The sequence below is a fragment of the Cygnus olor genome, chromosome 16 (genome assembly GCF_009769625.2).
Source record: "Cygnus olor isolate bCygOlo1 chromosome 16, bCygOlo1.pri.v2, whole genome shotgun sequence".
Taxonomy (NCBI): domain Eukaryota; kingdom Metazoa; phylum Chordata; class Aves; order Anseriformes; family Anatidae; genus Cygnus; species Cygnus olor.
Window position 1 is genome coordinate 14,075,169 of NC_049184.1, and position 27,134 is coordinate 14,102,302.

The window sequence follows — 27,134 nt, forward strand, 5'->3', positions numbered from 1 at the left end:
CCATTCAGCATCTGCTCCCCTTCCCAGCAGAGCTGCTTGAAAAAATAGTTAAAATAAAAGCTGGGTAAAAATTTCCCTGTGATGTGATGTGATGTGAGAGCGGCAGAGGTGATGGGGGTCACTGCTGTACCTCCCAGCAAACTGTTACTGAGGGAGAGAGATTCAGCGGCAGCACCTCTTCTGGCAGCAAGACCCCAAGAAGACCAGAAAGAGCTCGAGGAGTTTTTTTTAGAGATTCCCAAATATGCTGCACCTCCCAGGTGTATTTGTGATTCTTTACAGCCTTTCACTTCCAAGATTTGTGAGATGCGGCCCGTCTGTTTCCAGAGAATTACAGGAGAGAGCCAGGAGAAGCACCAGGGAAGACACACGCCACGAGTCCCTCCCTGCCTGGTTGCCTGCACCCCAAATGTGTCCGAGGACACAGCCTTGGGGAGGGGCCGGCTAAAGGAAGATGAGCACCCCCAAGGGACGGGTTATTTTCTGCAGCTCTAACTCAGAAGTGTGTCTGCAGTACCTGGCCCAAGTCACAACATAGGAGGGATGAGTAACAGAAGAGTAAGGCAGAGCTGTGACCACACAGGCACGCTTTTGCTGCCGCATGGCTTCACCCCCAGCTTTCCCCTTGGCACCTGCTTGTTCTGCTCCCCTGTGAGCTTTTTCCCCCCTGGGTTCTTTGAACACGTAGTTCTCCACTTATGTGGGGAATGTGGATTATTGCAAAAATCCCCACGTTTAGGAAAACAGAAGGGTCGGGTTGGGACCCCAGGGACCCAGCGCCTCCGGCAGCCGCACCGGCAGGTGGCCCCAGCACCACGGCCACTGCTGCGGGGCTCAGCGCTTGCCCCTCGGCATCCCCCCCAGCTCCAAGGCTCACCAGCAAGGATCAGGTCTGCAGCCTTCGTTAGCTGAGATCCCTAATTGCTGAGAGCAAGCAGTTTTCATGAGGGCGAGCTGATCGCTTTTTCTTGCTTCCCCTGTATTGATTTCCCTGCTTTACACTGTTTCCTCCTTCCTTTTTAAAACAAATTTCTTTTATAAATACTTCTAAAACACCAGCCAACGTGAATTAACTTTCTGAATTCCACCATGGGGACGGTCAGTGAAAATGGGATGGTTTTATTCATTTGAAAGAGCAAATAGTAACAATTAATTTTCGCGCCCAGCCAGGGGCCAACAGGCTGAGCTCTGCCTGACCTGCAGCCTTGCAGTGCAGCTGGCTAAGTCAACACAGCAATTTGTGGGTGACAGGATGGCTCACGTAAATTAAGAGCTGGAGGAGCATTAAATTATAGGGTTATATTTTCACCATTTCCTTTTTTTTTTTTTTTTTTAAGTTGTGCAAAATATGCCTGTTGCCTTTTCTAGTCACCTTGGCACTACACCACGGTCAGAAGCTTGTACATATAAACACATACACACACATGCATACATGGGAATACACGCAGGCACATGTGCATTTGCACAAGTATTACTACAAAGAGACTGGCAGCAGATCACCTGAAATCCTCCTGCCCATGCGGAGGGTATATGTGCGTCTGTGTCTCCTAAAGCTTTCCTCTTGTCTCACTTATCGAAGGGCTCTGTGAGTAATTGCTGCACGAAGAGGAAGCACATCTGTCTTGATTTCCACTGTATTGCCCCGTGCATAACCACTGCCACTTGGAAAAAAAGGCCCCATAAAGACCTGGATTCATCTCACTTAGCTGAGACGTTGGAGCTGAAAGGAGGGCAGCTGCTATGAAGTCCTGCGTGGTCGAAGGCACGGAGGCAGCCAGCAGACGGAGCAGTCTCCAGGCTGCACCACCTGCTCTGGGGATGAGAAAGAGTTACGGAAAGTCCCTAGAGCTGGGGACATAGAGCAGCAAGGTGCTTGAGCTCTTCTTGATATTGATGTCAGACCCCACCAGCCACAACTTTTCTCCATCTCCCTTAAAGACCACAGGGACTGGCTGCCCGGCCAGCAGGCCTTCCCCAAATTCCCTTCCTCCAGCAATAGGAGAGCATCTTCACGTTTCCAATGGGAATATATTCCTGGCCAAGGTGCACTTCATTTGATCTCCCACCAGCATTATCCTCTATCTTAAATCATTCCCCTTCCTCCCACCCTGAGTGTATTTGTGAGGAGTAATCATATCCCCTCTTAACCTTTGTTTTTCTAGGCTAAACAAGCCGAGCTCTTTTAATCTCCTCTCCAAAGATAGGTTCTCCATTCTGCTAATCACCCCGCCGGTCCTTCCTGCACCTGTTCAAGGGTAAATTCATCCTTTGTTTTCCCAAAGACAGGTCCCAGAACCACCCACAATATCCCGCACAAGGTCTTACTGCACCGCCTACGCTGGTACTAATACCTGGCTGTGTCTTCTAACAAATAGTATGAAAGTTGCACGAGTCCTTTTGCACAGCAAATGGAAAATAGTTACAAATCCATAAACCCAAAGACATAACACAATCATACTCAAGGAGATTGCTGTTTCACTTGGAAGGGCATTGTGCTCCTTTACATTTGTGGGTCCCAGCGCTCAGCAATCCTTAATCAGTATTTTTCTGTTTTCACTGGGTGAGCATCAGTCTCGTCTTGCCTTTCACTCAGCCTTTGCTCCAGCAAAACTCTCTTTGCAATCACAGGCGAGGGTTTGAACTGCGAAGATGCAGAGTCAAATGATGAAAACCGTTTTGCATTCATCTCTTCTCTTTTCAAAACGATTTTCCAGTTTTACTTGGGGCTTAATTAAATTTCCCAGGCGGGGAGTTCAGCCTTTCTAGATTAGTGCTCTTTTAGGTGACTCTGATAAGAATTTAGCATCAACAATTGAGCTAACAAGCCCCAGCGACCAGTTTGTAGCAGGGAACTAATTCTATTAACACTTTGCAGTGTCATGGCTCCACTTTGAGCTGGAAGCCGAGAGGAGGGATGGGGAGCAAATGCAACATTTGGCAACCAAATCCCTGAGATTCAGCCTCTTTGTGGGCAGAGCTCATCTGGAAACTATTTTAGCTGACAACATCAGAATTTCACCTGTTCTTTTTTTTTTTTTTTTTCCTTCTGGCTGAAGCTCTGCACTTCCTTGGCTCGTTGTGATAACGGCCGGGAAAAAGGAGCGGAACTGACTGGTGCCGTTGATAAGAGAAATGAAAGGGTAATGCGATGACATGATACCGGGGTAGGGCCTCTGCATTAGCCCTGCCCGTGTTGGACATGGACCGGAGTACAGGATGGTCAGGACAAAGATGCTTATGCTGACAGTTGCAAATTAGCCCGTTGTAAGGGAAAATTGAGGTTAGCACTCTGCAGAAGTGTCTCTGTTACTTTTTTTGGTGGCGACAGAAATGTCTAGCAGGTCTGTTGTGCCGTTCTGCACTAAAGAAGCCTGGCTGGTGCACAAGCATTTTTGCTCTCTCCTTCCCCCTCCCCTCCTGCTTCAGGTACCACTGAAATCTCACTCTGCCTATGCTAAAACACAGCCTGATGTCTCTGAGCCGTAGCATAACGTCTTCGCCAAGGCATCCACCTGTCCAGAGCTTCTCATCTCCAGTGCCTGGAGACCCAGTTTCAGACCTGCCTGCTCCGAGCTGCCCGCAAACCTCATGCGAGTGTCTCCTTTGCGGAGAAGCCAGAACATTATTTCAGGGACGTTGTTTTGCTTTCTGCCCCAGGCAGTCATCGAGAATAATTTGAGTCAAACAGATTACCTGGTGTGTGACCTGAAAACAAGGCTACTTGGTGCTTGCTGCATTCCTCAGCCACAAAAAAAAAACTGCGAGTTGAAAATCAGCATCCGTCGCTGCTGGTCTACAGATGCTCCTTGTTGCTTTGGAGCACACGGGTGCCTTTCCCCATTGCTGCCATCCCTCCAGTCAACCTCTCATCCTTCCTTGAGGCACTCAGGGCTCCCACCTGTTTCTGCTTTGCTCAGTATGGCTCCGTGTGGCTCTGCTGCCCTCTAAGGCTTTAGGAGATGCAGCGATGCCTGGGGCAAAGGGGCTTCTCCAAGGCTGGCGGCTGAGCCAGGAGCGTGGGCAATGCTCCCTGCAGCTCCTCCAGGACAGAGCTGGCCAGGAGCCCTGCAGCACCCTGCCGTGCCATGTGGCAGGGACAGGGACAGGTGCCAAGTGCTGCTGGAGCCGTTCCTCCCCACGATGCTGCAGCTGGAGGCTGCCCTGGCAGGGCTGGCTGTGCCTGCACCCACGTCACTGTGTGCGCTGTGGGGTGGTCTGCACCCCACACTCACAGAACACACCTGGTTGTATTTTATTTATTTTCCGAAGGAGGCTAATGATTCAATTAAGTTATTTAGGCGATTCGGTTACCTCCGCAGTCAGTGCAGGGAGATCAGCAGCGTCTCGGTCCCTCGCCAGCCAGAGCTGGCGGGAGCATGCGTCCCCGCATCGCACCCAGCCTCCCCACGGCACTTTGTTGGAAAGAAAGCTCTTCACTGTCCCCGGGTGAAACAATGACAAAATCTGCCAAGGACACACAAACAGGCACCCTCCCTCACCCCCCTCACCCGACTTTTGCCGCAGCATCGCCGCGGATTGGAGTTGTCAGCGGGGGAGCTTGCTCATCAGAAGGCTCCGTCCATAATCACTCTAAAGAGGATGCTGATATCTAAGTCCTGGATGCTCCCCCATATCAGATCACAGCAGGGACCGAAATAATGCCTGTGTTCCCTCCCACAAAAACGTGAAAACCCACTGAGAAAGCACAGAGGAGGGAGCTGACAACACTCCCAGCGCTGCAGGACCAGAGGCAGCGGAGCGTCGGTGCTCAAAGGCACCAGCAACCAGCGAGCGCAGGCGAAGGTCTTCTGCCTTCATCTCTACAGCTGTTGGAAATGGCCCCGTGCAAAAAGGGCAGCATCCTCATTAAATTTCATGGAGGGTTGCCATGTGGCCAGCAGAAATTTGGGTTTTGTTGTATTTCGGTAATACATTCACCACCTCCGACGTAATAGGGTGACAGATGGGAGCTGGGCTCCGGCTTTCATGGGAAAGGCTCCTCTCAGCGGGGAGGCAGCGAGTTTCCCACCTAATCTTCTGTAACCTCCAGACTGCTAACAACTGCAAGAAGAAAGCAATGGGTAGTTATTAAATTAATGACTTCATCCCGGAGCCAGTAATAAATATTTTACAGTTTTATCTCTCCACCCTGTAGACTGCTCTAGACGGACTAGACTGTTTATTAATCTAGCTTCTGGATTTATGTTATTTAATTGCTGAACAGCCTCAGCATGCTTGGGCTGGATTATTAAATGCTGAAGCCCGAGGAGTCCTCTGGCAATGGCAAAACCTGAGGAGCTGATTCTCAATCTTGGGCTCGATGAGCTTTGGGCCAAAACCAAATCCTCTGAGGCCGGCACCATTAAACTGGTGCAAAGTCCAGGGTAGCCCCCTTTGGGTCCAGACTAGTTGGTCTCATGCCATTTTGGGGGGACTCTGGGACTCACTGGGAGCAGGAAGATGCAGGGAAAAGCTTTGGCACATCGTGGCTTCGATAAGGGCGCGCTGGAGTTAGCCATGGCCAGGTCTGGCTGAGTCTGTCCCCGTATGTCCCCCAATGCTGCGGGATCAGACACCAAACCTGAGCGTGTCCAAGCTCCTCCTGGCGTGGTCTGACCCTTGGTGCCAGTCCTGGATCTTGAGCAGTTTGCATGTCCTTGCTTTGTTTCTTCATGGCTCGTGGTGCTCCAGATCGTCACTGACATTCAAACAAAAGAGCATTGCCGTTCTACAAATGAATGCAGGCTTTAATGCTTGCTATACTTTCCAGCTGACAGGGATGAAAATGCCTTTAAATCTGATAGTACCATTTTTACAGCAGTCGGTGATGTATTTGTCCTGCAGAAAGAAGGGTGTGAAGGCGTCTGGAATAACGAGAGCTATTTGTCTGATGAATGCATCATCCGCGTGCTTTCCTACAGCCCCAGTCCCACGAGCCCCGCTGTACAAAGCGGAAGGTTGTTTCAGGATATATCTCCTCATCCAAGTGTAGGAGAAGTGAGTGCATTGCCAAGTGCAGGCCAGAGCCCTTCAGCCAGCCCCACTGGGCTCAGTGCTGGTCAGGGGGGCTGTGGTGGCCCCAGCACCCTCAGCACCATCTTCTCGGGGCCCAAGGAGGTGAATTCCCTGCCAAAAAGCATAGTTGTCTTCTCTCCCTGGTGGAGAACCTGATGGAGGAGCAGGCCACCCCATCCCGACCACACCAGTCTTTTCGGACCCTTGATGTGACCATAGCTGGCCTTTCTCGGGGCCACCGTGCACGATCACCCCTTGTCCGCTGAGGGTTTTTGGTGGGGTGGGCAGGATGCAGGTGGTGCCAGGACCACCACAGCTTGCCGAGGGGCTTGGGTGTTACAGGGCAGCCTGGTGGCAAGGAGGCAGATGGAAAGGAGGCCATGCATCGGTTGGGAGCCTTGAGACATCACCCAGAGGAGCTCTAGGGGAAGAGAATCAGAAATAATGCACAAGGCTGGGAAAGAAATCCCTTTCTGCTCCCCCCCAAAGCCCTTGCCAGAGCCTGTGGCTCTCCAGGAGAGGCTGGGTCAATGTGGAAGCTTAAGCAGAACGGAGGGAAGGGTCATTAGCAGCTTTTAACAATTAACAGTGGCATCAGCGAGGCCAAATGACGCTCTCGTTGGTCAATGATTTATTGGCATGTTTAGAAACGATCGTATGCTGACAAGGAGCTTTTCCCTTCATCCTTGAAGCAAAGCCCCGCTCTCCTCTGCTGTGCAGCTCTCACCCTCCGCTTGTCGGAGGAGGCTTAAGAGCTCTCCTAAGCACACCTATAAACGCACAGTGTACCATCTTAAACCAATTCAATTCCCTTCCCTGCGATAAAGGACGTCAGTTCGGAGAAGATAACATCTCACAGTGATGGCTCCCAAAGCTGCAATTTAACACAAATCCAACCACTCCATTATGCAGCACGGCCAATTCGTTAGGAGAGGACACGCGAGCGTGCCTATTAGCTCGATCATCATCATCAAATATTGGCACAATGAACTGCTTCGTGGTGCAAAGCCTATCAACACCCCCCCAAAACAATGACATGCCCTTCAGAAAAAAAGCCATGCCAGCCAGTTTAGGCGTGCCATCACACGAGTCTGCCCCCTTTTCCCATTTAAGTTGTGCAGCTCGTTGTGGAGAGGGCAGGACCCCACGAGCTCCACGAGGTCTCCAGCGAAGCCTCAAAGAGACCTTGTCCTGAGGGAGGTGAGCCCCACGTCTTTGAGATGCGAATTTTTTGGTTTTGTGTTTGGAGTGGCTTTCACACCCCGAAACGTGGCAGCCTCATTTATATATTTTTTTTTTCTGGAGAGCTGCTGGTGACGCTGGTCGGATGGTGGGGACGATGCTGGGCTGCATGGGGCCAAGTATGCGGAGCTCTAGTCCCAGGACACCTTTGTGTCTCTGGCGTGGAGCCCCAGAAGCGTCCACGTCCAGCTCCTGGAGCTTCCTGTCCAGCAGTCCTTGCTCCCAAGGGTGTTTTTGCTCAGACGTTTGAGGCTACAAGGCTCTAATTGCCCCCTGCCTTGCACTTTGCAATTAGCCCACGCCCTGCAAAGGGAGGGAGCAGAGCTGGCAGCAGAACTGGCAGCCAGGTGCCTGCCCTGCGAGCCCTGAACCCACAGACATGAAGCAAGAGCCACCAGCACAGTCCCAGGAGGATCCATCCCCATGAACCTGTCCCAAACTCTGCCGCTCGCCCAGTCTGCAGCTCGCAGACACCCGACAGGGAGAAAAAAGCTTCCAGTGAACACTACGGCCGTGCATCTTTGAGGAAAGGCTTTAAGGAATCTTGTTTCTATCCCAAAACCTTGCTCCAAGTTTCTCTGGCTCCAGTCCTTAACCATCTGCCTCCATTTCACTCTGCCTTTCATGCCCGTGCTGTTGCAGCGCTGCCGCAACCTCCAGCACGACCCAGCGCCGCTCGTGCCCCTGTGCGGGGACAGCCAGGAGGCTCAGCTCACTTAATAAGAGAAATGAATTTCTCGATGACAGACCTGCCTGAAATTCCCATTTGCCCCGACTCGCTCAGCTCCAAGCGGCCTTAATGTGATTTACCTTATTTCACCTCGGAAGCTGCAACTCCAGCAGAGCTAAAGTGAATTTCGGCCACTTCAGAAATGCCTCCTCCGACGAAGAGCACGGTGATGAATTCCCTTCATTGCCACAGCTTCAAAAGCGAGATTCTTTCTCCAGCGAAGCAGCTCCGCTCCTTGACGAGGACAGCCTGGGAGCCAGGCAAATAAAAGCGAGGAAATCCTGTTGAGAAGAACAACCGCCTCCCAGCATTTTAAGCTAAAGGATCAATTTTGTGATTTTTTAGTAAATCCAGAGGGTGAAAGCATCCATCCTGCGCACCGTCCTCCCCCGGCACCTCCTTTGCTCACATGGGGCTGCTGAGTGCTGGGGGTGCAGGATGCGACCCCTGCTCGGGGACACGTCGGGGACATTGGCAGAAGCTCGAAGAAAGACCATAGGAACTAAAGTCACAAACAGAACTGGGTTTTATTACGAAATAACCCTGCCAGTACATAAGGAAGTTCTGTCTGCAAAATACATTTCCTGAGGAAAGTAGATCACAGTATTCATTTTCACAGAATAACATGTAGCCTGCTATAACTTTCAATGTGACTCTTTATTATTTAAATATTAACAGTATTCCTTCACATAAACAAGTACTCAGTCATCACATAACCGACACACAAACGACAAAATAAATATACAACAAGAGCACAGTTCATTTTTTTCGACTTAAATATTAAATAAATAATAAATACAGAATTTTCATTTCCTGTTATCAGTGCCTGAAACAATATGAATGAAAAAGAAAAGAAAAACTGAAAAAGTCTCTCTTCCCCCGGTGCCCCTGCCCCCACAAAAAAACAAACCAAAAATTATCAAAATGTCTCAGTTATAAAATATCTTTAAAAAAATTCCCATCGTTAAAAGAATAAATAACAAAATATATAAAAAATAACTTGGTTGCATCAAAATTACAAGTAGGAGTTGTAGATAGGGATTTTTCTTTTTTTTTTGGAATATCATTTTTTATGGTCAAAAGTTTTAATTTTAAACTTTTTTTTTTGCTTCTTTTATCTTCTTTTCTATGGTGCGGTGTCCAGTTTAAAGTAAGTATAAAATTAATAAATAAAAAAGTTAAATAAATAGAAAAAGTTAACATAAGGTGTTGTAAATATAAATTACATACATCTTGCCAAAATTAAATAATTTACAGGATAATTAAACTAACTACTTTTTTTTTTTCCTCTCTTTCTTCCAGGAAGTGCAATTTCTCTACTTTTAAATACTAACTGAATTGCAGTCACAATCAATTTGGACTCTATTTACATGTTAAGAACATTGTGTTTTTAACACCTCAAATTATTATTATTATTATTTTTTCCCCTTTCTTTTGTAGTTTTGCACTTGGAATGGGTTCTAAAATAAGCGAACTCACGGAGTCTGAGCCCACGGAGGCCTCGGCGTGGCCGTGCACCCGCTGAGCTCCCCAGGGGAACCAGCCCAGGCCGAGCTCCCCGCTGGCTTCTCCAAATCACAGATTCCGCCCCAAATAACTGCAGGATTGGGCTCGAAACGCCACCACGGCCTCGCCTTTAGCATCGGTCACCAAAATCATCCCCACCTCTGCTCTGCCCCAACGCCACCAGGAGCAGTGCGGGGGGCGAATGCCCCCCGTGCTGGGACCCCGGAGGGGTTTCGCCCCTTCCACTTCCAAGGCGTTTACACCAGGGCGGCGGCGAGCCCTGGGCGGGAGCTCCTTTTCTTTTTCTAAGAAAAGGAGCTCCCACCTCTCCTTTTCTTGGAAAGGTGCCGAAATGGCCCCCGAGCCCCACCACACTCAGCTGGAGGCTGGAGCATGGCGGCGACATTCATGGAGCTGCACGTATCGAGCTGCTTACAAAATGCTTCTTTGGAACAACACCCAATACCTGAATGCTTTTTTTTCCTTTTTTTTTTTTTTTTTTCTTTCCTCCAGAACAGCACTTGTGCTGTGATTTTGCACAAGGTGTAGAACGCCAAACCAAGAAAAACCCATTGCCCTGTGGATATCTGCAAGAAATAAATTGCTGATTCACGTTAAGTAAGCACTTTGCTGGCCATCAATTAACATTTCTATTTTTGTTGCTTTTTTGTTTGTTTGCTTGTTTGTTTTTTGTTCATCGCAATCTCAAACGTTCTCTGGCATTGATGTATGATCTCTGGACTGGCAGTACTGCGCCACTGTAAGGATGATCACAATAATGAAAAGAACCAGAACTGTCATCAAACAGACTTCCAAAAAATCATATACACCGGACCATGACACATTAAGAATTCTTCTGTATGAAATATCTGGTATTGGCCTATTCATAATAGCTATTCTCATATTTAAGACAGACAAAGGAATACTGTAGTTGCAAACTCCAAAAGCTTCCCTGAGAACCTTTTTTCCATTGCGCTTTCCACTGGAGATCCAGAACTGCTCTTCAGATTTCTTTCAGAAAATAAAAATAAGCTACTTTATAATACTTAAGAGTTCCCATGCCCAGTGGATATCTGAACTCCTGGGGTTGGGAGGCCCAGCACAGGTTCAGATTTACAGGTAGCTTGCAGCTCCAGCACTTATAGCAACATATAACGTAATTCATGGGTGAGTAGGTGATCTGGACATACGACCATAGACAACATGAGGGTTTGAGCCAGTCATACGCTAGTCTTGGATCAGACAAAACCCTGTTCTTGTAACGTTTTAACCCTTGGATCAACTCTGTGAAAGCATGGCAGCTTATGAAAGACGCCTGCTCTTCACCAGCTGCCGAGCCCCACAGCCTACTGGAGAATTTAACCTTCCATCCTGGTCTACCTCGTGGTCCAGGGAGAAAAATCCCACTTTTCCTAAGAAGGTCCAAATTTAAGTAAACGAGAACATTGAGTTCAATCAGTTCCACGTCTCAGAAATGGCCTCTTGGTTACGTTTTGGTCCTTTGTGTGTGTTTTTTTTTTTTCATTCATTAAACAAGTTTTACAACTTGTAAACCTGAATACTTGGAGGGAAAGTTCCGTCTTACAGTCTGTTTGCTTGCCCGTCTCCATCCCACGGCACTAAACCTGGATGCCCTTGACGGCTTGCTTGATGCTCTCCAGCAGGTCCTTGTTCTCCGGGTTCTGGTAGCACTCCTGGTTGGTGTACATATCGGTCAGCGTGTTCACGTACGCATCAAAGTTCTGCTCGCTAATGGGCTCCTGCAGCCAAAATAAGCCAAATAAAAGTGTTAGCAGTAGAGCAGAAAAGGATTGAAATCTTTCTTTGCAATTAATCTTACCAACCGCCAATGGTCTCAACATCAGAGACTCTTTGTGCATGGTGCTGTGGGTACGGGAAAGTCATTGTGCAAGCCCTGATCCTACAAAGTCTTCACTGGTCACTCATTTTTTCATGCATTGGCCATGAGGAACAATTAACAGCACCAGGTTAAGTGTGTGCAGGCAGTTTGACAGGCTTGAGGCTGAATCAAGCCATGGAAATGAAAGGTTGGAGGACGAGAGGAGGCAGGCACTGCTCAGCATCCCAGGGGGAATCAAAGGCAAAGTTAGGACAGGAGCAGGTCACCCTGGGCTCGTGTCTGCCCATGCCAGCATGCCGCTGCTGCTGTACAGCTTTGGCTTTTGAGGGGCATCGTGGAAGCCTTGCAAGCATCTATCTCAGGGTTAACAGGGAAAAAAGTAACAAGGAGGAGGAAGAAAAAGAACAGGAATAAAATAAGCATACAAGTCTCCTGGGCCTTATTTAATTGGAGTTGCCTGAAACCTTGAAAATATATTTGCTGAACAGTTTATTTGACCTTTATGAGTCAAATACTTTACAAAAAAAGCACTCAGTGAGCAGTTTTCTGCCAGCTAGGCAGCTGGGTGAACACTGTCCAAAACGGCTCTGCTGGAGGATGGCATGTCTCCAACCAGCCTGAATTTAAATACAGTCCCCAATGAAAAGGATTCCCAAAAAATGATGGCAGAAAAAAATAAATCAAAAGATTATTCCTCTGATCATCGTGATGGTCGTTATGGCTTGCAAGAGGACAGCTTCCCCACCAGCACGCAGCCCCCCCTGCACACACCTGTTTTTGACAACAGTAATTATATTCCTGGGAATAGAGGGAAGGTAATTAATAGCCTTTTGTGGTTTTACTATTTTAATGCAGCCTTTTCATTTTGCAGTAACTCTATGGTAACATGCTGTGGGCTGTTAGACCTTGTTAAATTAAACAAAATACACTCTCTTTAAGAATGCTATTCTTTGGCTGCCAGCTATTCAAAACTGAATTGAAACTACCTGCATTATAATGGGAGCTGTAAGGTCTCTCTGACGTTGAAATCCAATCCCTCCTGATCTCTGCTTGTGCTGTCTTAGCCTAAAAGGCGCTGGGTGCCCTTGATAAAGTTTCCTATTTTGTGATAATGCTCCCAGATGTAATGAGACAGAACAATAGATACAAAAGGAGATCAGCAGAAAATGACAACAAAAGGGAGATATAATGCAAGCTTCAGAGATAAGGCAAAAGCACTGATCTTATAAAGGACGGGTAGGTGTACATAGAGAAATTCTCCCCCTCTTTAATGGTCCATAAGCCTTATCTGAGCCAGACCTCGCTCTGCTCCCTCGATCACCCCGCTTAGGGCCGGGCGCCGACAAAGTTTCTTACCATGTGCGGAAGGCGGATATTGGCAAGACTTTGGATTAGAGCCTGGCTCAACCCTGAGAGCTCCAGGAACAGGGCTTCGTTTTGCTCCTCTATGATTTTGTTTTCCTCCTCAATGTTCTTCAGGTTCTTCTCCATGGTGGAGATCTGCAGAGCAAGGAGCAGGCAGGGTTAGCAGCCCTCCCACGAGGGCACCCACTGGGAGCTCGGCCGCGTGCCCACGCTCACAAACCTGTGACTGCAGCTTCACCATGGCAGCTTCCATCTCCGAGTTGGACTCGTTCAGCTCGCTGATCTCCTTGTTCAGCTGCTTGATCTCTTCATCGTTCTCCAGAACTGCAGGAGGGAAAGCGGCAGGCGTTCAGCCCCTTCGTGTGGTCAGGCATCACACCTCCCAACGTCCTCGCCTTTGCTTTCATGTCCTCAGCATGGGACGCACATCTCGCTTGCTCTATTTTTTATTTATTTTTTAAGCGAGGCTTTCAGCAGCACGGTTCGATAGTGCTTTACAGGTCAATATGTAAATGCAAAAGCAAAGTAGAGCATAGCGGTTGGAGCCCAGCGCATCCGCACGCCCTGCAAGGTTGACTGCCCTGACAACTCAGTTCGCTCTGTCTGGTCCTAAGTCAGGAAGATGTAATTTGAAAAATGAATGCGTGTCTTAATTAGAAATTATGAGGCTAGTAAAATAAGGGAACCTTTCTAGAAGAAATTAATCTTCCAATCTGTATAAGAATTCAAGTAAAACATCCAAACCTTGCCCAATACCAAAACCCCTCACCAGAAATAGTGATAGTGCCATCACTAACAAAACTCCAGATCCAGAAATAGCTGTGAGATTAGAAGTCTTGAATAGGTGAAAATAGCAAAATGACTGAAAGGGACTTGTGAAAATGCCAGAAAATACTTGAAAAAACATCTCGATTTCAGCACTACTTCACTATGGGATCTCCTTTGCCATTTCACCTGTGTCAATCAGGGAGCAACATCAGTGCCACAGCACCCCCAACACTGAGGCAACCCCAAAAGGGGTGTTCGTAGCACAGGATTTTCTAGTAAAACTGAGGCTTTCAGGTTTCAGTCAGCAAAGAACAAGGCATATAGGTTCAGTACGTGACACACCTGCCAGAAAAAATGAGTGAAAATCCTTACCATCGCTGGTCTTGAACTTTGTGTTGAGAATTTCATCCCCTGAGAGTTTTCCTTTCTTCCCAGCAAAAGTAGCTCGTGGGCACCCTGACAAACTGAAAAGCAAGTAAAAATGGGTTTCATAAACTCTCCATATTTATAGGTGCTATGTTCCCAACAAGAGTGCGTACCATTTGGTGGAGCTCATGCTGTGAGACAGCCCTTCTAAAAGCTTTTTATGGTGCAGAGGAAATTGCTTTATGAATAATGCCACAAAGGTCCTCATTTATAAAGCAAGAGCAATTTTCTCTGAGCAAAGATTTTTAAAAAAATGTGTTGTTTCCTAAAAGAGAGGGCATGACAGGCAAGGAAGGTGAAGCGAGTCTGGATGGATTGGGCATCAAGCCCCCATTTTGGTTGCCAAATTCCTGAGCTGGCGTGCTAAATGACATTCTATCACTGCTTTTCATGACTTTGGTCAATTCACACCTCGCCATTGAAAAGTTACAAGAACAAAGCATTGCCAAGCATTTTTATCCTGTGCAGAAAACACAACCCTTGAAGCAACCTGGCAGAGGCCAGCATCAGAGGCAGCAGTTACGGGGCCTTTCAGCAAGAGCTGAACGATGCTCGGGCAGCGTTCACAGGCAGGCAGGTTGGTCCCCAAACCGTCACACTGTCACGGCACTGCTGCCACCTTTGGGGTGACCTCAAGTCCATCCTTTACCTCCTGTGAGTGAGGAAGCTCCCGTTGGCGTGGCCGGAGCCGTCGCAGCCAGGGGTAGGGCAGGTCGGGCCTTCGTTTTTTAACGATTTCCAGGAAAACGAGGAGCCGTTGAGGGATCCTTCCTTCTGCCTGCGGGCTGCGAGGGGGCACCCCGATGCACTCCGGTGCGAGGCGTATTTGCCACTGATGTGTCCAAGCCCAACACAGCCAGGAACTGGACACCTGGGCACAGGGAAAAAAAAATACAGCACAGGAATGAAGAGGGATGGAAGGGAAATAGGGATGAGCAGGAAAGGGGAAGTGTGGGAAGTGAGTGTTCATGCTTGGGGACCTCATCTGGATTTTATTTGGTCGGTGCTTTAATGATGGAGAAGATCACACCGCTTTGCATCAGCTGGGATGTCTCTTCCCATGCGTTTTAAGAATCTGGGGGACTCACTGGGCTCTACATGCTATTCCCATGGCTAGAGATGGCAACGAAACCAGGCTGAGACCTTTTGTCACTGCAAGGGCTCATCCCTGAGCTGAGCAGGGGATGGAGGGCAGCAGAGCAGGACAGTGCCAGAGGGAGCCTTCCCCGCCAGCCCGCTGGTGCTGCAGGGTAGAAGCCGCATGGCACGGGAGGAGAGGTGCTTTCTAAGTCCAAAACCAGGGGACAGGGACACAAACATGTAGTTACTTCTACCAAATATGTAATGGAAACCCCACTTCAGGGAATATAAGCTCTGTTTTTGCAGCAATGGTTATGGGAGGCAGATGGCTGTCCCCCCAAAAAGACCCAAAGCCAGCCAGCAGACCACATCAGCGCCACACTTGCAGCAAAACAGGTGAACAGCAGCTGCCGGGGAGTCCCAACCCATCACACGGAAGGTCAAAAACCGTGCTGGGTGGGCGCCTCGGGTGCCAGGTGGCCACCTGGGTCCTGACTTTGGGTCCTGTCACCCCCCCCAAGGAGGACACGCTCGCACCAAACACCTTTGGAAGCAGGAATTGCTGTCCGTTCCAGCACAAACCCTCCGTCCCCGTGCCTCCAGCACTGATTAGGGCCGGTTAAATCGTGCTGGAGGTGGGGTGGCAGTGCTGACACGGCCAGTGTTAATTAGCAAAAAGTGCTGTGAAAGGAGCCACCGTCCCCCTGCTCGCCAGCCCAATGGCACACCAACTACACGCAGCCGCTCAGCACAGCCCTGAGTGTCCATTAAGGTTTCTGCTGTGCCTTGCACTTGCTTAAAGATGCTAGTCAATTACAAATACAGTTAAAAGTTTATTACTTGAGGGAGGTTACCCTATAAAAGGGAAGAAGAAAAAAAAAAAGTAGGCAAGAAATGGTGAAAATAACCTCTTGTCCTCAGTTTGAAAGCAATTAGGGGCTTCAGGTTTCCCCAACAAAATAACCACTGAGCTGCTCCTGAAAATTGCAGCAGTTTCGCCACAGAAATGATTCCCCTTATTGTTTATGTTTCGTACGAAAGGGAGCTGACAGCAGAAGGGGGAGCCGCACACCCATTATTTTCCCAAGATAATTTGAAAAATGCTGATCTCAATTTTAATCAGCTGCAAATGCAGCACAATTCACTTATAATATCCCTGCCAGCAGGATCCTCAGTAAATTCATAACATCATTGCTTTTATATGATCACGAGCAAATTACTGAATCCTCAGGAGGAAAAGGAGAGGAAAAAAAAGGGAGAGAGAGAGAGAAACAAACCCCAGCATTTAGCATGCAGCTGTTATGGCCCAACCGTTACATATTTTACACTGTTAATTTAACTTTCATTACACTTCCATTTTTTAAAAAATAAACCAGAGCCTTATTGTGCAAAACAGCTGGCTTGGATATTTTATTTTATTATTATTATTTAACGGAAGTAACGGCAGTGCTCGATCAATTAGGCAGCCACGGATGCTTCCGCTTTATGCCAGGGCTGGGCTGAAGGTTGAGGTGATCTGTTCTATCACATCTGTAGCAAATTGCTTGAAGGCTGAGCAGCAAAACAACAGGGACTAAATGACATTCTCCTTGGTGGTGACGTGCAAAACTCGGCCGGGTTCCAAGAGGCACTCGGTGCAGGCAGAGGAAAGGATTTGGAGGCAAAGCTCTTTAACGCATCCCTGAGGGGATGTGCACCGGGTGCACCTTGTGCCGGAGACAAAACTCCAGCTTCCAAGGACTGGAGGAAGCCAGCAGTGAAGAGACCATTGCACCGTGCTGTCTTGCACATGTCAAGGAGATGATGCTCATTCTGGGAATACTGGAGGACCGGGGGTTGCTGCTTGTACTGCAGCACATCAGGGGATGCTTTCACGCCCCCCTGCACCCCACCATCCTGCTGCAAACAGGGGAGCGGAGCCACAGCCAGGTCTCAGAGGTCAGTTTGGTGATGGACAGCATCAGTTCTCTGGGATCCAGAAAATCCCATCCCTACTGATGCTCCAGCATGTTACTTTTCCCCATTAGCTTCCAGCATTTGTACCCCTGGGGTACAGGACAGCCCCAGCCACCAGGAAGGAGTTTCGATTCTGAGAAGCTGCACCGACAGCTCCTCCCGCATCCCTGTGCAAGCACCAGCTGCACCATAACAAACCAGCCCTACAGGAGCCCCGTTTCCCTTTGCCCTGGGAAGAGAGCTCCTGCCAAGAAGCTGTGCTGGGGAAGCCACTGGGTGCATCCAGCAGTGCAAAAGCCCAGCAGCCCTGCGACCACACTTGCTGCTTTTCCTGTCCTTAGCCAGGACACCAGTTAATGGAGCAGCATTGCAACGCCACCAGCAATTTAGGATATTTGAGTCCAAAAGTTGTTTTTTTTTTTTTTCTTTTTTTTTTTTTTCCTGCAGATTATTGAGCAGTTTGCTTAATTTTTAATAAACTCTGCTAACTCCTGCTAATTAGGCACACAGTTCATTTAACTCGGAGGCTTTCCTTCCTGGAGACAGAGGAGTGAGAACAGAGCAGATGGCTCAAATATCATCTGCTTCGTACAGCTCCTTTCCCCAGCTCGTGTGCCCCGGCTCCCCGCAGCCCTGGCAGAGCGCAGGGGCCAGCAGCAGCCAGCTCAGCCTCTGCTCCTGGCCCTCCGAAATTCGGTGAGGGTGAGAGCTGCCCTGGCAAGGGAAGGACTAAAATAGGGAGAAAAATGTCTGGGGAGTTTGCTGAGCCAAAGGGGTTTGGCCAGAAGTGCCAGCACTCCTGGCTGCTCCAGCAGCGTCCAGAAACTCACTGAAAGGTTTGCTCTGGCCTCCCATGCTTCTTTTCACCCCACTCCTCCTGCACCCGCTGGGTTACTGGGTGGGTTCTGGCAAGGCTGGGGATGTGCTGGGTTAACCAAAAATAGGATCCTGGAGTTGGGGCTGGCCCCATCCTGCCATAAAGGTTTTGACATCCTGGAGCTGTGCAAGGGGTCACGGTGCAGCCCCTGGGCACCCAGCCCGTGGTGCTGCGGTGTGCCGAGAGCCAGGACGAGAGGGTTTGAAGTGGGCTAAGGGATTTCAAATCCCTGTTCCCAGGAGGAGTATTCCCCTGTGTGGTTCTGAAAAATTCAGCCCATGGCAGCAGAGAAAGGCTTTTTCAGTTCGCTCTGAACGCTCAGCAGTGGCGAAGACCCTACAAAACACATCTTATTCACTGCTACCAGGTCCTGACCCAACACGGTGCTGGGAAGCTAAGCGAGCCCACCAGCACCCCTCACCTGCCCATTTCCACCCTGAAAACCCCCCAACATTTCACCTGGCTGCGTGTTTTTACCCTCATTCCCAACACCAGCGATTTTCTCAGGAATTATATAAAGCACAGGAAGGAAAGGAACCGTCGGTGCCCAGCCAACCTACCTTTCACATCTGCAAACAACAATGAGAAAAAAAAAAAAAACAAAACATCGTTACCCCCCTACCTCCCAATTTTCCCATCCAATTTCAGAATTGCAGCAACATTTCTGGCATCAGGGAAAAAATCAGGGGAATAATGTGGAAGAGCTTTGACAGTGCCGGAGCCCGGCCCCAGGCAGGTGATGCTCTGAGCGGTGGGGATGCAGGGTGGTTTTATCCAGACTTACTTCATCAGCTCCGGGTCTTCTTTATCATCCTTTGTCGGGGTTATCTTGATCCCGCTTTTCTTGGCACGAGGGCAGCCTGACAGACTGTGTTTGAAAAGAGAAGAAAGGCCTGTCTGAGAGGCAGGGCCCTGCGCACGCAATTCCCCCGCTCCAGTCAGCTTCCCCCTGCACTTCGCACACTGTTTTGATCTCTCTGGATTTGCAGCTTCACATCACCAGAAGTCAGGAGAAAATATATATATATATATATTTGAGGGAGATGGACAGTAATTAACGGTGTCTAGATAAGAAGATATCTGCTAACAGCCTGCGATGTTTAATGGAATTGTTGAAACAGAAGGCTCAGATCTCCACTATTAATGCTCTAAAGTGATAATAGAAGTCATAAATAGGTAGCATTATTAACAGGAACATTGCATCAGCTAAAATCTGACCCTTTGTCTTTTATTCTATTGAAGGGAGCTTCTAATCAGATGCTGGAAACATCAAAAAAAGAAAAAAAAGTAGTCAGATTAAAGAGATGAAAATAGGCTTCAGTTGTCAGTAACATTAATGTTTTATTCAGAACTTTACAACTCTGCCCATTGCAGGGAAAAAAAAATAAGAAAGAAAGAAAATAAAAAGAAAAAAAGAAAAAAAAAAAAAAAAAAAAAAAAAAAAAAAGAAAAAAAAAACAGTAAGAGGCTAAGGATAAAATAATTTAAGGGAAGAGCTTACCTTCTATGCGATGCATAATTTCCTGTTATGTGACCAGAGCCGTCACAGCCAGGAGTAGGGCACCTGCAGAAGAAAAGGAGGCTCCCATTAGCCAGGGGACACGCACAGGGCTGGAGGCTTTGCACCGCTCGTGCCAGAGAAATCTGGGCAGCACCGAAGCAGGATTTTCTCCCTGTCCCTTCTCCCTCCACAGGAACAACGTCGGGTCCGTGGCATCCATCGCGCTGAAACCCCCATGCCCAGTGTGGGCACTGGGGGGATGGTTGGTGGGAAGGGATGGGGACATCGGGAGGGACACGGGTCCTGGCCTCATCCCCGCCTTCTTGTTGAATCATAGAATCACAGAATCATAGAATATCCTGAGTTGGAAGAGACCCATAAGGATCATCTAGTCCAACTCTTGGCACCGCACAGGTCTGCCCAAAGTTTAGACCATGTGACTAAGTGCACAGTCAATCGCTTTTTAAATTCAGACAGGCTTGGTGCAGTGACTGCGTCCCTGGGGAGCCTGTTCCAGTGTGCGACCACTCTCTCGGTGAAGAACCTCTTCCTGATGTCCAGCCTAACTTCCCCCGCCTCAGCTTAACACTATTCCCGCGGGTCCTATCACTGGTGTTTACAGTGAATAGGTCACCTGCCTCTCCACTCCCCTTCGCGAGGAAGTTGTAGACCGCGATGAGGTCCCCCCTCAGCCTCCTCTTCTCCAGGCTGAACAGGCCCAGTGCCCCCAGCCGCTCCTCATACATCTTCCCCTCTAGGCCCTTAACCATCTTCGTCGCCCTCCTCTGGACACTCTCCAACAGTTTAATGTCCTTCTTGTACTGTGGTGCCCAGAATGATGGGGACAGCTTAGGTGATGGTAACAAAAGAGGCGAGTAAAACACTCCAGAATAGTGCCCGTCCTCTTGGGGAAGATGCAAGGAGACACTGGTACCCTCCCGGACCATTGGGCTGGATGTGAGTGCAGCCAAGAAACCAGAAAAATGTTTTCAGCCATGGACAACTCGGCTGTTGAGGTTTCTCCTCCCGGGCCACCTTGGCTGATGCCAAGAGGAAGCCCATCGGGAGGTTTTGGCTCAGGTCTGGGTGACAGCCGGGGGCTAAGCTCACTGGGGGCAGACCCAAAAACAGACTCTAAAACCAACCAATGCCTCTAATGGAAAAAAATGAAGAAGGAACGAGGAAAAAGGTGAGCTTAACCTTCGGTCTTCTCCCTCTGTTACACCATGGGTAGGGACAGGAGTCCTGCAGGGGACCTCAGGTGGGATCACCAGCACCCTCAGGTGCCCCCTCCCCACCTCTGCCTGTTGCAGAGGGCTCTTTGAAGACCCCATCCACAACCACGGGTCTGAAGGTAAGCAGCCAGCACTCAGGCACGTGAATGAGAGTCGAGCCTGGCAGAACACGCCTGCGATCACACAGAGCTGCACAAAGGCTGCGAGCGGCAGCACAGATAATGGTGCGAGTCGAGCACGGCGTCATTAAGGCCATCGAAGCGAGGGAGGTGAGGGGCTCTGAAGTGCCACCGGCACAAAGACCCGCTCCGAACGCCGCAGGTGAGCCATAGAAGTTGTCATGGGGACCAGCAAGAGAGGTGAGGAGTCCTCACCAAGGACGCGTGTGCCGGCCTGCCAATTAGCCAGCGCTGCTCCAGTCAAGTGAATGGGGCTGAGGAGGGTCCTTGGGGGGGTGCTGAGCTGCTCCCTGTCTGCAAAGGGCCCCTGCTCTTGGGGGGATGGTTTTGTGCCCCCAATTTCTCTATCCCCATTTAGTTTGGTTTTAAAACCAGAAAATATCCCACTTTCTCAACCCCCGTTTGATTTGGTTTTAAAATCAGAAAATATCAAAACGCTCCTCTTTGTCTCAGCTCTGAGGGTTTGGGGTTTAAAGGTCATTGAGAGTCTTTGCTGGAGGAAAATATTGGCTGTGTGGAGAGCAGGGACCTGTCCTGGTCCCAGAAGGGTGACATGGGGATGGTGTAAGGGCACAGCTCCGCCTGCAGACCCAGCAAAGCACCGGGTCCAGTGCAGAAGGGACAGGGCCACATCCAGCAGGACCTGGTGAGGGTGCAAATCCTCCAGCTCAAACATTAGAGGCTTAGGAGATGACTACATGCTCATGACATTTCCCTATTAGAGCCTGGTAGGGTAGGAAGCAAAACTATTTCTTTGTTGTTCTAGCTTCAGGGTGGGATGAAATTATGAAACACCAACACCCAACTCCTCTTGCCTTTCAGGACTGTTAAAGAGGTGAAAGAAGTGATTTGATTTTTATTTTTAATTATCTGGAGACAAATCATTCCGACAGAGACCTTTTATTGCATGTTCCAGCCTGGAGCTATTTTTTTATATCAGGGATATTAACCCCCTGAAATAGAATTTATAATGGAAATGCTGACACGGCCTTATCTGAAGTTGTGAAAGAGCTGTGGCTGCGGGATCTGTAACATCTCCGAATCCTCCTCCTTCCTCCGCTCCCTGCCTCCGTCCTCACCAGGATATACAAACAGGACAACACTTGGAAAATAACATTGAAAGGCTTTGTTTGGGCCAGGAGTTACCTGTTTTATGTAGTATTTTGATAAAAAAGCACTAACTTCAGATGCCCGAGGGGCACGGGACAGTGCATCATTCTAGACGCTGAATGATGACTCTGGTCCATTTTTCACCACGTCCATACTGGGCATGGGCGCTGTTCCTGAGAGCTTTTAATATCTCACCACTAATTGCCTGATCGCCAGGCTGTTCTTTAAGGCTGTTGGAGAAACACCAGTTCAGCAAAGCTCTCTTAAGAGCTTCTTCCAAAATGTATATCACCTATAATGCACGATTAAGTGTACTTAGCACTAATCAGGAGAGTCCTTGCCATCCACTGGCACATTCTATTAATGTCACCTAATCCAGCTACTTTTTCCACCTCTCTGGTGCAGAACGGGAGGTTAACAAATGGTTTCCTGGCACCAGCACCTGCAGCAGTCCCAGACCCTCACTGTAAGGGGATTTGGGGCTTTGCTGATCACCTTTACTGAGCAAAGGGGCCCCCACCTGGCTATTATTTATTCTGAGCATCACCAGCTGCATACAGGACACAGGACTTAGTTTTTCTATGGTGAACCTATGCAATGCAAAGCCCCCTGCAGAGGCCTCCTTGGTTATGGTTATGAATATCTCACCGTCAAAATAATCCCAAAATTGGATTCAGCAAAGCAGGACGCTAAGAGGGGAACCAGCCTGCAAAGATAGGCTGGCTCACGGCAAAGATGTGGGAAAAACATTCACCATTAATTCTCCCCCATAGGTGTGCTCTGGGTGGGGAAGGGCTCGGGTCCCCCCATGGTCTCTGCTGATTTTAAATACAATTTCTAATAAATCTTTCTACAGGGGATGCAAACTGAGGAGCAGTTGGGAAACTCCCCTGTGAAGCAGCAGCTCCTCCTGAAAACGAGGAGCATTGGGAAGAGAGGAGCAAAGCTGAAAACGGGATTTGGAGGAACATATTTGAATGGAAATACCGTGGCTAGATTCCTCCCTTCAGGATCAGAATTGGGCACGCGGACATCCAGGTGCCCACGAGCCCATTGCCCCCAGTTAGCAAATGCACACTCGGATCTGCCCCTTCGCAGCTGCTCAGGATCCAACCTTGCCCAGCACCATTTGCTTGGCCCTGCCATCATTGCCCCACCAATCAGACACCCAAATCTCTGTCACTTTATCCCCAACAGCCCCTTATATTTAGCAATAAAATCAGCACACCGGGTTCTCCAAAATAAATGTCTTCTTTTTGCAATGTCCTGGCAGTATTTTCCCAGCTGTGCTTCTACCCAGTCCTAAAGGGTGTGCCTTTATCCTGGCTTTGGATTCTTTGAGAGCCACACAAAAATGATGAATTAAAAGGGAACAAATGAAAAAGAAATTAGCTTATTTCTAAGGTGTCCAATGGAACCTGCCAGGGGTCTGAGTTATTTCTGAACAGCTCCGTGATCCCCCTCTCCCCAAAATATGTCTTCCCTCATTTTGTTGCCATCCCAAAACGACAGCGAGAGGCTGGGGTCCAAAAGAGCACCTTGCAGGCAGACTCTTATCGGCTTTTGGAAGGAGAAGGGAAGGGATAAAAAAAGCAAAAGCAGAGCACAAAGGGGGGGCAGGGAGGGAAAAGACAGAAAAAAGGGGGAAAAAAGAAAAAAAAAGGAGATCCAAGTTGAGCGCAAACATACTTGAGGTCAGCAGAGTGGGCAGCCATGAGGTTTCTGAGGCTCTTGTCAGCAAGAGGACAACCAGAAAGGCTGAAAGAGAAGAGATGGAATATCTGGATAAGCAAAAAAAAAAAAAAAAAAAAAAAAAAAGGAAAAAAAAAAGGAAAAAGAAAAAGGCCTGGGGCGTGGGGAGGGAGAGGGGCAACAGAAGGTGGGGAGGAAACAGAACCAAATTCGTCCACATGGTGAAAAAATATACTAAAAAATAAAGTTGTATTTAGAGTCTGAGCCATGGAAAAGAGGCGAACCCACCTGCGGTGAGAGGCATAGTTTCCCGTGATGTGTCCGCTGCCGTCACAGCCTGGGGTAGGGCAACTGGGCAACAACAACACCACAAGTGTAAGTGCTGGAAGGGAATGAATTCACCCGAAAACGCACGCACACAGTCAGTTAAAACCCTCCTCGGGTTCTGTCCCTGCCATCGGCCCTGCTCACGGGCAAATACCCGGGCTCTTCCACTTCCACCCTCTTTTCGTGCCTCTTTTATTTCCAGAAGATCACAAGGACCCTCCACAATTTTGAAAAAAACATGGCAAATGTGAAGAAAGTGATGTGTTGCCGTGTGCCAGCAGGGGGGCTGCGGGCAGGCAAGAGGTGAGCAGCACCTCCACACCTCCATCGGTGCCGGGAGATGGCCCAAGGTCTGCACCCAGACACGGAGCTTCAAACAGACGCAGCCAGCTCCTGGATTAACTGCAGCTAATTTCTTACAGCCCTGGGGCCAGGAAGGAGAGAGGATGCTAAATGGGGAGAGGTGGCTGCGGGCTGGCTGTGACACCGCTTATTTATTCCGGGGCTGTTTCTGTTTAGGAAATTTCTCTACCTTTCTAATACAACTAAAGGGTTCTACCTCAAAAACTGCTATTCACATCACTGCTGGGTTTTAAAAAAGCCCTGAGAGCTTTGCACAGGGCAGTTGGTGTGCGCTTGGCTCATTTAGGAAGCTGCTGCTGCTGCTCTGCCCCCCTCCCCAGACCTCTTCCCCGCCTGTCCACATGGCTCCCTCAGGTTCCTGCTGGCGCAGCCAAATAAAAAGCAGCTTGTATAGGGTCAGCAAAAAGAGGCTCGCCACACTTCCCTCTTTAGCATACGGGAAGGTCAGATGTGCAGGAAAAAGATCCGCAGGGTGGTCTGGGAGGGGAGACCTCAGCACCACGACCTCCAAACGGATCCCAAGGGGCATTGGGGCAGAGACAGGTCCAGGCTGCAGCGCCTGGGTCCAGCTCTAAACCTTAACCTTTGGAGGGTCAGCATGGATAGAACAGATCTGGGTCTATTTTTCTCCCCCATCCAACACTGTGAATACACAGACGAGAGCTTAGTTAAGACCCCTCTGTAATGCAAAATGCAGCATGGCAGCAGTCCTGCCACAGCCAGAGCTCAAGTTTGGTGGCCCTGCAGCTTCACGGTGATGGAGCTCATTGCTCTGCATTAAGCAGAAGTCCTGCCTTCTCAATGAGACACCCCGAAGCTCAAAACCTCCATGAGACGGTACGTTTTAAAAGGTATTTCCTACAATTTTTGTCTGCTGCCAGCCTGGCTGCCCTGAGCACATGTTTTATATGCATCGGAGAAAGAGGCAAGAAGGCAGGACTCACGTGAGCAGCTCTTTCTTGATGTCCTTGGAGAGGAATTTAAGCTTGAAGTTGGTTAAAGTAACTTCCCCTGGGTATTTTCGTTCTTCAAAGTTTTCCTCCGACACTTCTTGCTCATCAGCTTCCGAGGAGGCAAACGAGTGGGCTGCTGGCTCTGACTGCAAGAGAACAGCCGGGAGAAGGGCATGCAGTGGATGTAATGGTGCCAGGAGAAGTGGATGTAACGGTTCATCCCAGCTCAGAGCTCCTGCAGCTTTGGCAACACTGCTGAGCCCTGTAAGCACCTCGGTCCCCAAACCAAACAGTCTGCAATTTCCCCCTTTTGTAGGAGAAATGTAGGGACCCATGCTAACGGCACATAGAAATCAGATCTTGGGGAACATCACCAGGAGCTCCTCTTGTGCAAATGAAGGAAGGATTTACAGCAAAGCAAGCACAGCAGACCCAGAACAGAGCACACAGTGGGCTTTTCCTTTGCAAGAGCTCCTCAGTGGAGCCAAGAGCACACGTTCACCCCAGGACAGCTCTGCCTCCTGCCCCATAGTCTGCAGCTGATGTCTGGTAACACCAACAAAAGCAGTAATACATCTCTCCCAAGGCTCAGAGAGCTAACTAGGGGTGCTGGGGGAAAACAGGAGAACTGTGCAAGAAAATATGGTCTTCAACCCGCCGTGAGGTGTTACCTAAGGTCCAGAGCTCACCTCTTCTGGCTCCTCTTCCCGCTGGCGGTTTGGTTTGGTGTAGTCGATGGGCCCATCCCATTCATCCTGGCGGGAGGTCTGGCTGGACTGGGGGGAGGTCATGGTGCTGCTCGTGGCACTGGTGCTGTTTTGGCGCTGGGACACGTCTGGGGACTTCATGCTGGGACTGCTGCTGCAGCTGCTGCTGCTGGGAAAGGTGCTCTCCCGCTTGCGGTGCTTGTTCATACTCAAGTCCAGAGTCCCATTTTCATCCACCTCAATGTCCATGGACTGAAAAGGGGGAAATAAGCCCAACGTCAGCATCTGCCAGAAATTCCCTAAGGAGATCTTCTCCCCGTTTGTCATGGGGGAGGTTAGGGAACAGGTTATTCGTGTCCTGTCCTCTCTGCAGTCAGTCATCACGGAGCCACTGATCAGTTTGGTCTGGCAGGGCCCTTAAAGCCCACACAGCTCCTGCCCCTGCCATGGGCATGACCTGAGAAGGTTCTAAAGGTTTTCAGAAACACGCCGTGCAAATGCACCCCTCCACTAAAAGCAGCATGGCATCTTGCATCAATTGCCTGAACACAGACATCCAGTGCTATTTAAGATGTCTTGTGGCTTCCAAGACATCTGCCCAAAGCTGGGAGTGTGGCACAGGACCTCTGGAAAACCCACGCTCCTCTGAAAAGCAGCTGGAGGTCAGCCTGGATGCAACTGGGAAACCTCAAATGGCACCAGACACTGAGCAGCGAGCAACTGGAACCAGCCCTGGGCATCTCCCTGGGAGAGTCTCACCTCCAAAGGGTAAATCTGAACTACAATGCAGCTCCAGAACACACAAAAAGCCAAGATTATGTCCTCTAAATGCTACATCACCCAAAGCACGTCGGGAGGGAGAGGGTGGCAAGCGATAAGCCTGTCATTTCTGTCTATTTAAAGCTCAAAACGGAAGGGAAGGATTAAAAAAAAAAAAAGGTCTTTTTGCCTTCCAACGCTTGCAGCTGGAAGCTCACCTTGCCAGGGGCCTCCTGCTGCTTGGTGCTGAGGTTCTCGGGCATTTCCCAGCAGCGGGTGGAGAGGTTGAGGATGGCGGTGGCGGCCATGTGCGCGGCCTCGGCGTCGTGGGAGTAGTCGAAGCCTGTGGAGGAAGATGAAGTGCTCTTCACGTAACTGCTGGAGGGGCTGTGGCTGGGGGAGGAGGCCTTTGGAAAAGGTTTGGCTGGAATAAAAAGAGAAGGAACAACACAAGGCTAAGGTATCACTGGCACGGGCAAGTC

General features: G+C 49.3%; 1 protein-coding gene across 6 annotated transcripts in view; it reads right to left on the reverse strand.

The window, feature by feature from the left end:
• Positions 1–9,099: 9,099 nt before the first annotated feature.
• Positions 9,100–27,134, reverse strand: part of MYT1 (myelin transcription factor 1) — a 61,901-nt gene continuing 43,866 nt past the window's right edge. For 4 of the 6 annotated variants that reach the window (XM_040575555.1, XM_040575553.1, XM_040575557.1 and 1 more), the window contains exons 12-23: positions 26,871–27,076; positions 25,876–26,145; positions 25,178–25,332; positions 23,832–23,894; positions 23,541–23,609; positions 19,328–19,390; positions 18,611–18,694; positions 14,563–14,784; positions 13,860–13,951; positions 12,940–13,043; positions 12,711–12,854; positions 9,100–11,253 (exon numbers count right to left, since the gene is read on the reverse strand). In XM_040575555.1, the coding sequence (XP_040431489.1) occupies positions 11,113–11,253; positions 12,711–12,854; positions 12,940–13,043; positions 13,860–13,951; positions 14,563–14,784; positions 18,611–18,694; positions 19,328–19,390; positions 23,541–23,609; positions 23,832–23,894; positions 25,178–25,332; positions 25,876–26,145; positions 26,871–27,076 (1,613 nt within the window). In that variant the 3' untranslated portion in view covers positions 9,100–11,112. The remainder of the gene's footprint in view (positions 11,254–12,710; positions 12,855–12,939; positions 13,044–13,859; positions 13,952–14,562; positions 14,785–18,610; positions 18,695–19,327; positions 19,391–23,540; positions 23,610–23,831; positions 23,895–25,177; positions 25,333–25,875; positions 26,146–26,870; positions 27,077–27,134) is intronic. The other 2 variants (XM_040575554.1, XM_040575558.1) reach the window with 2 other exon arrangements.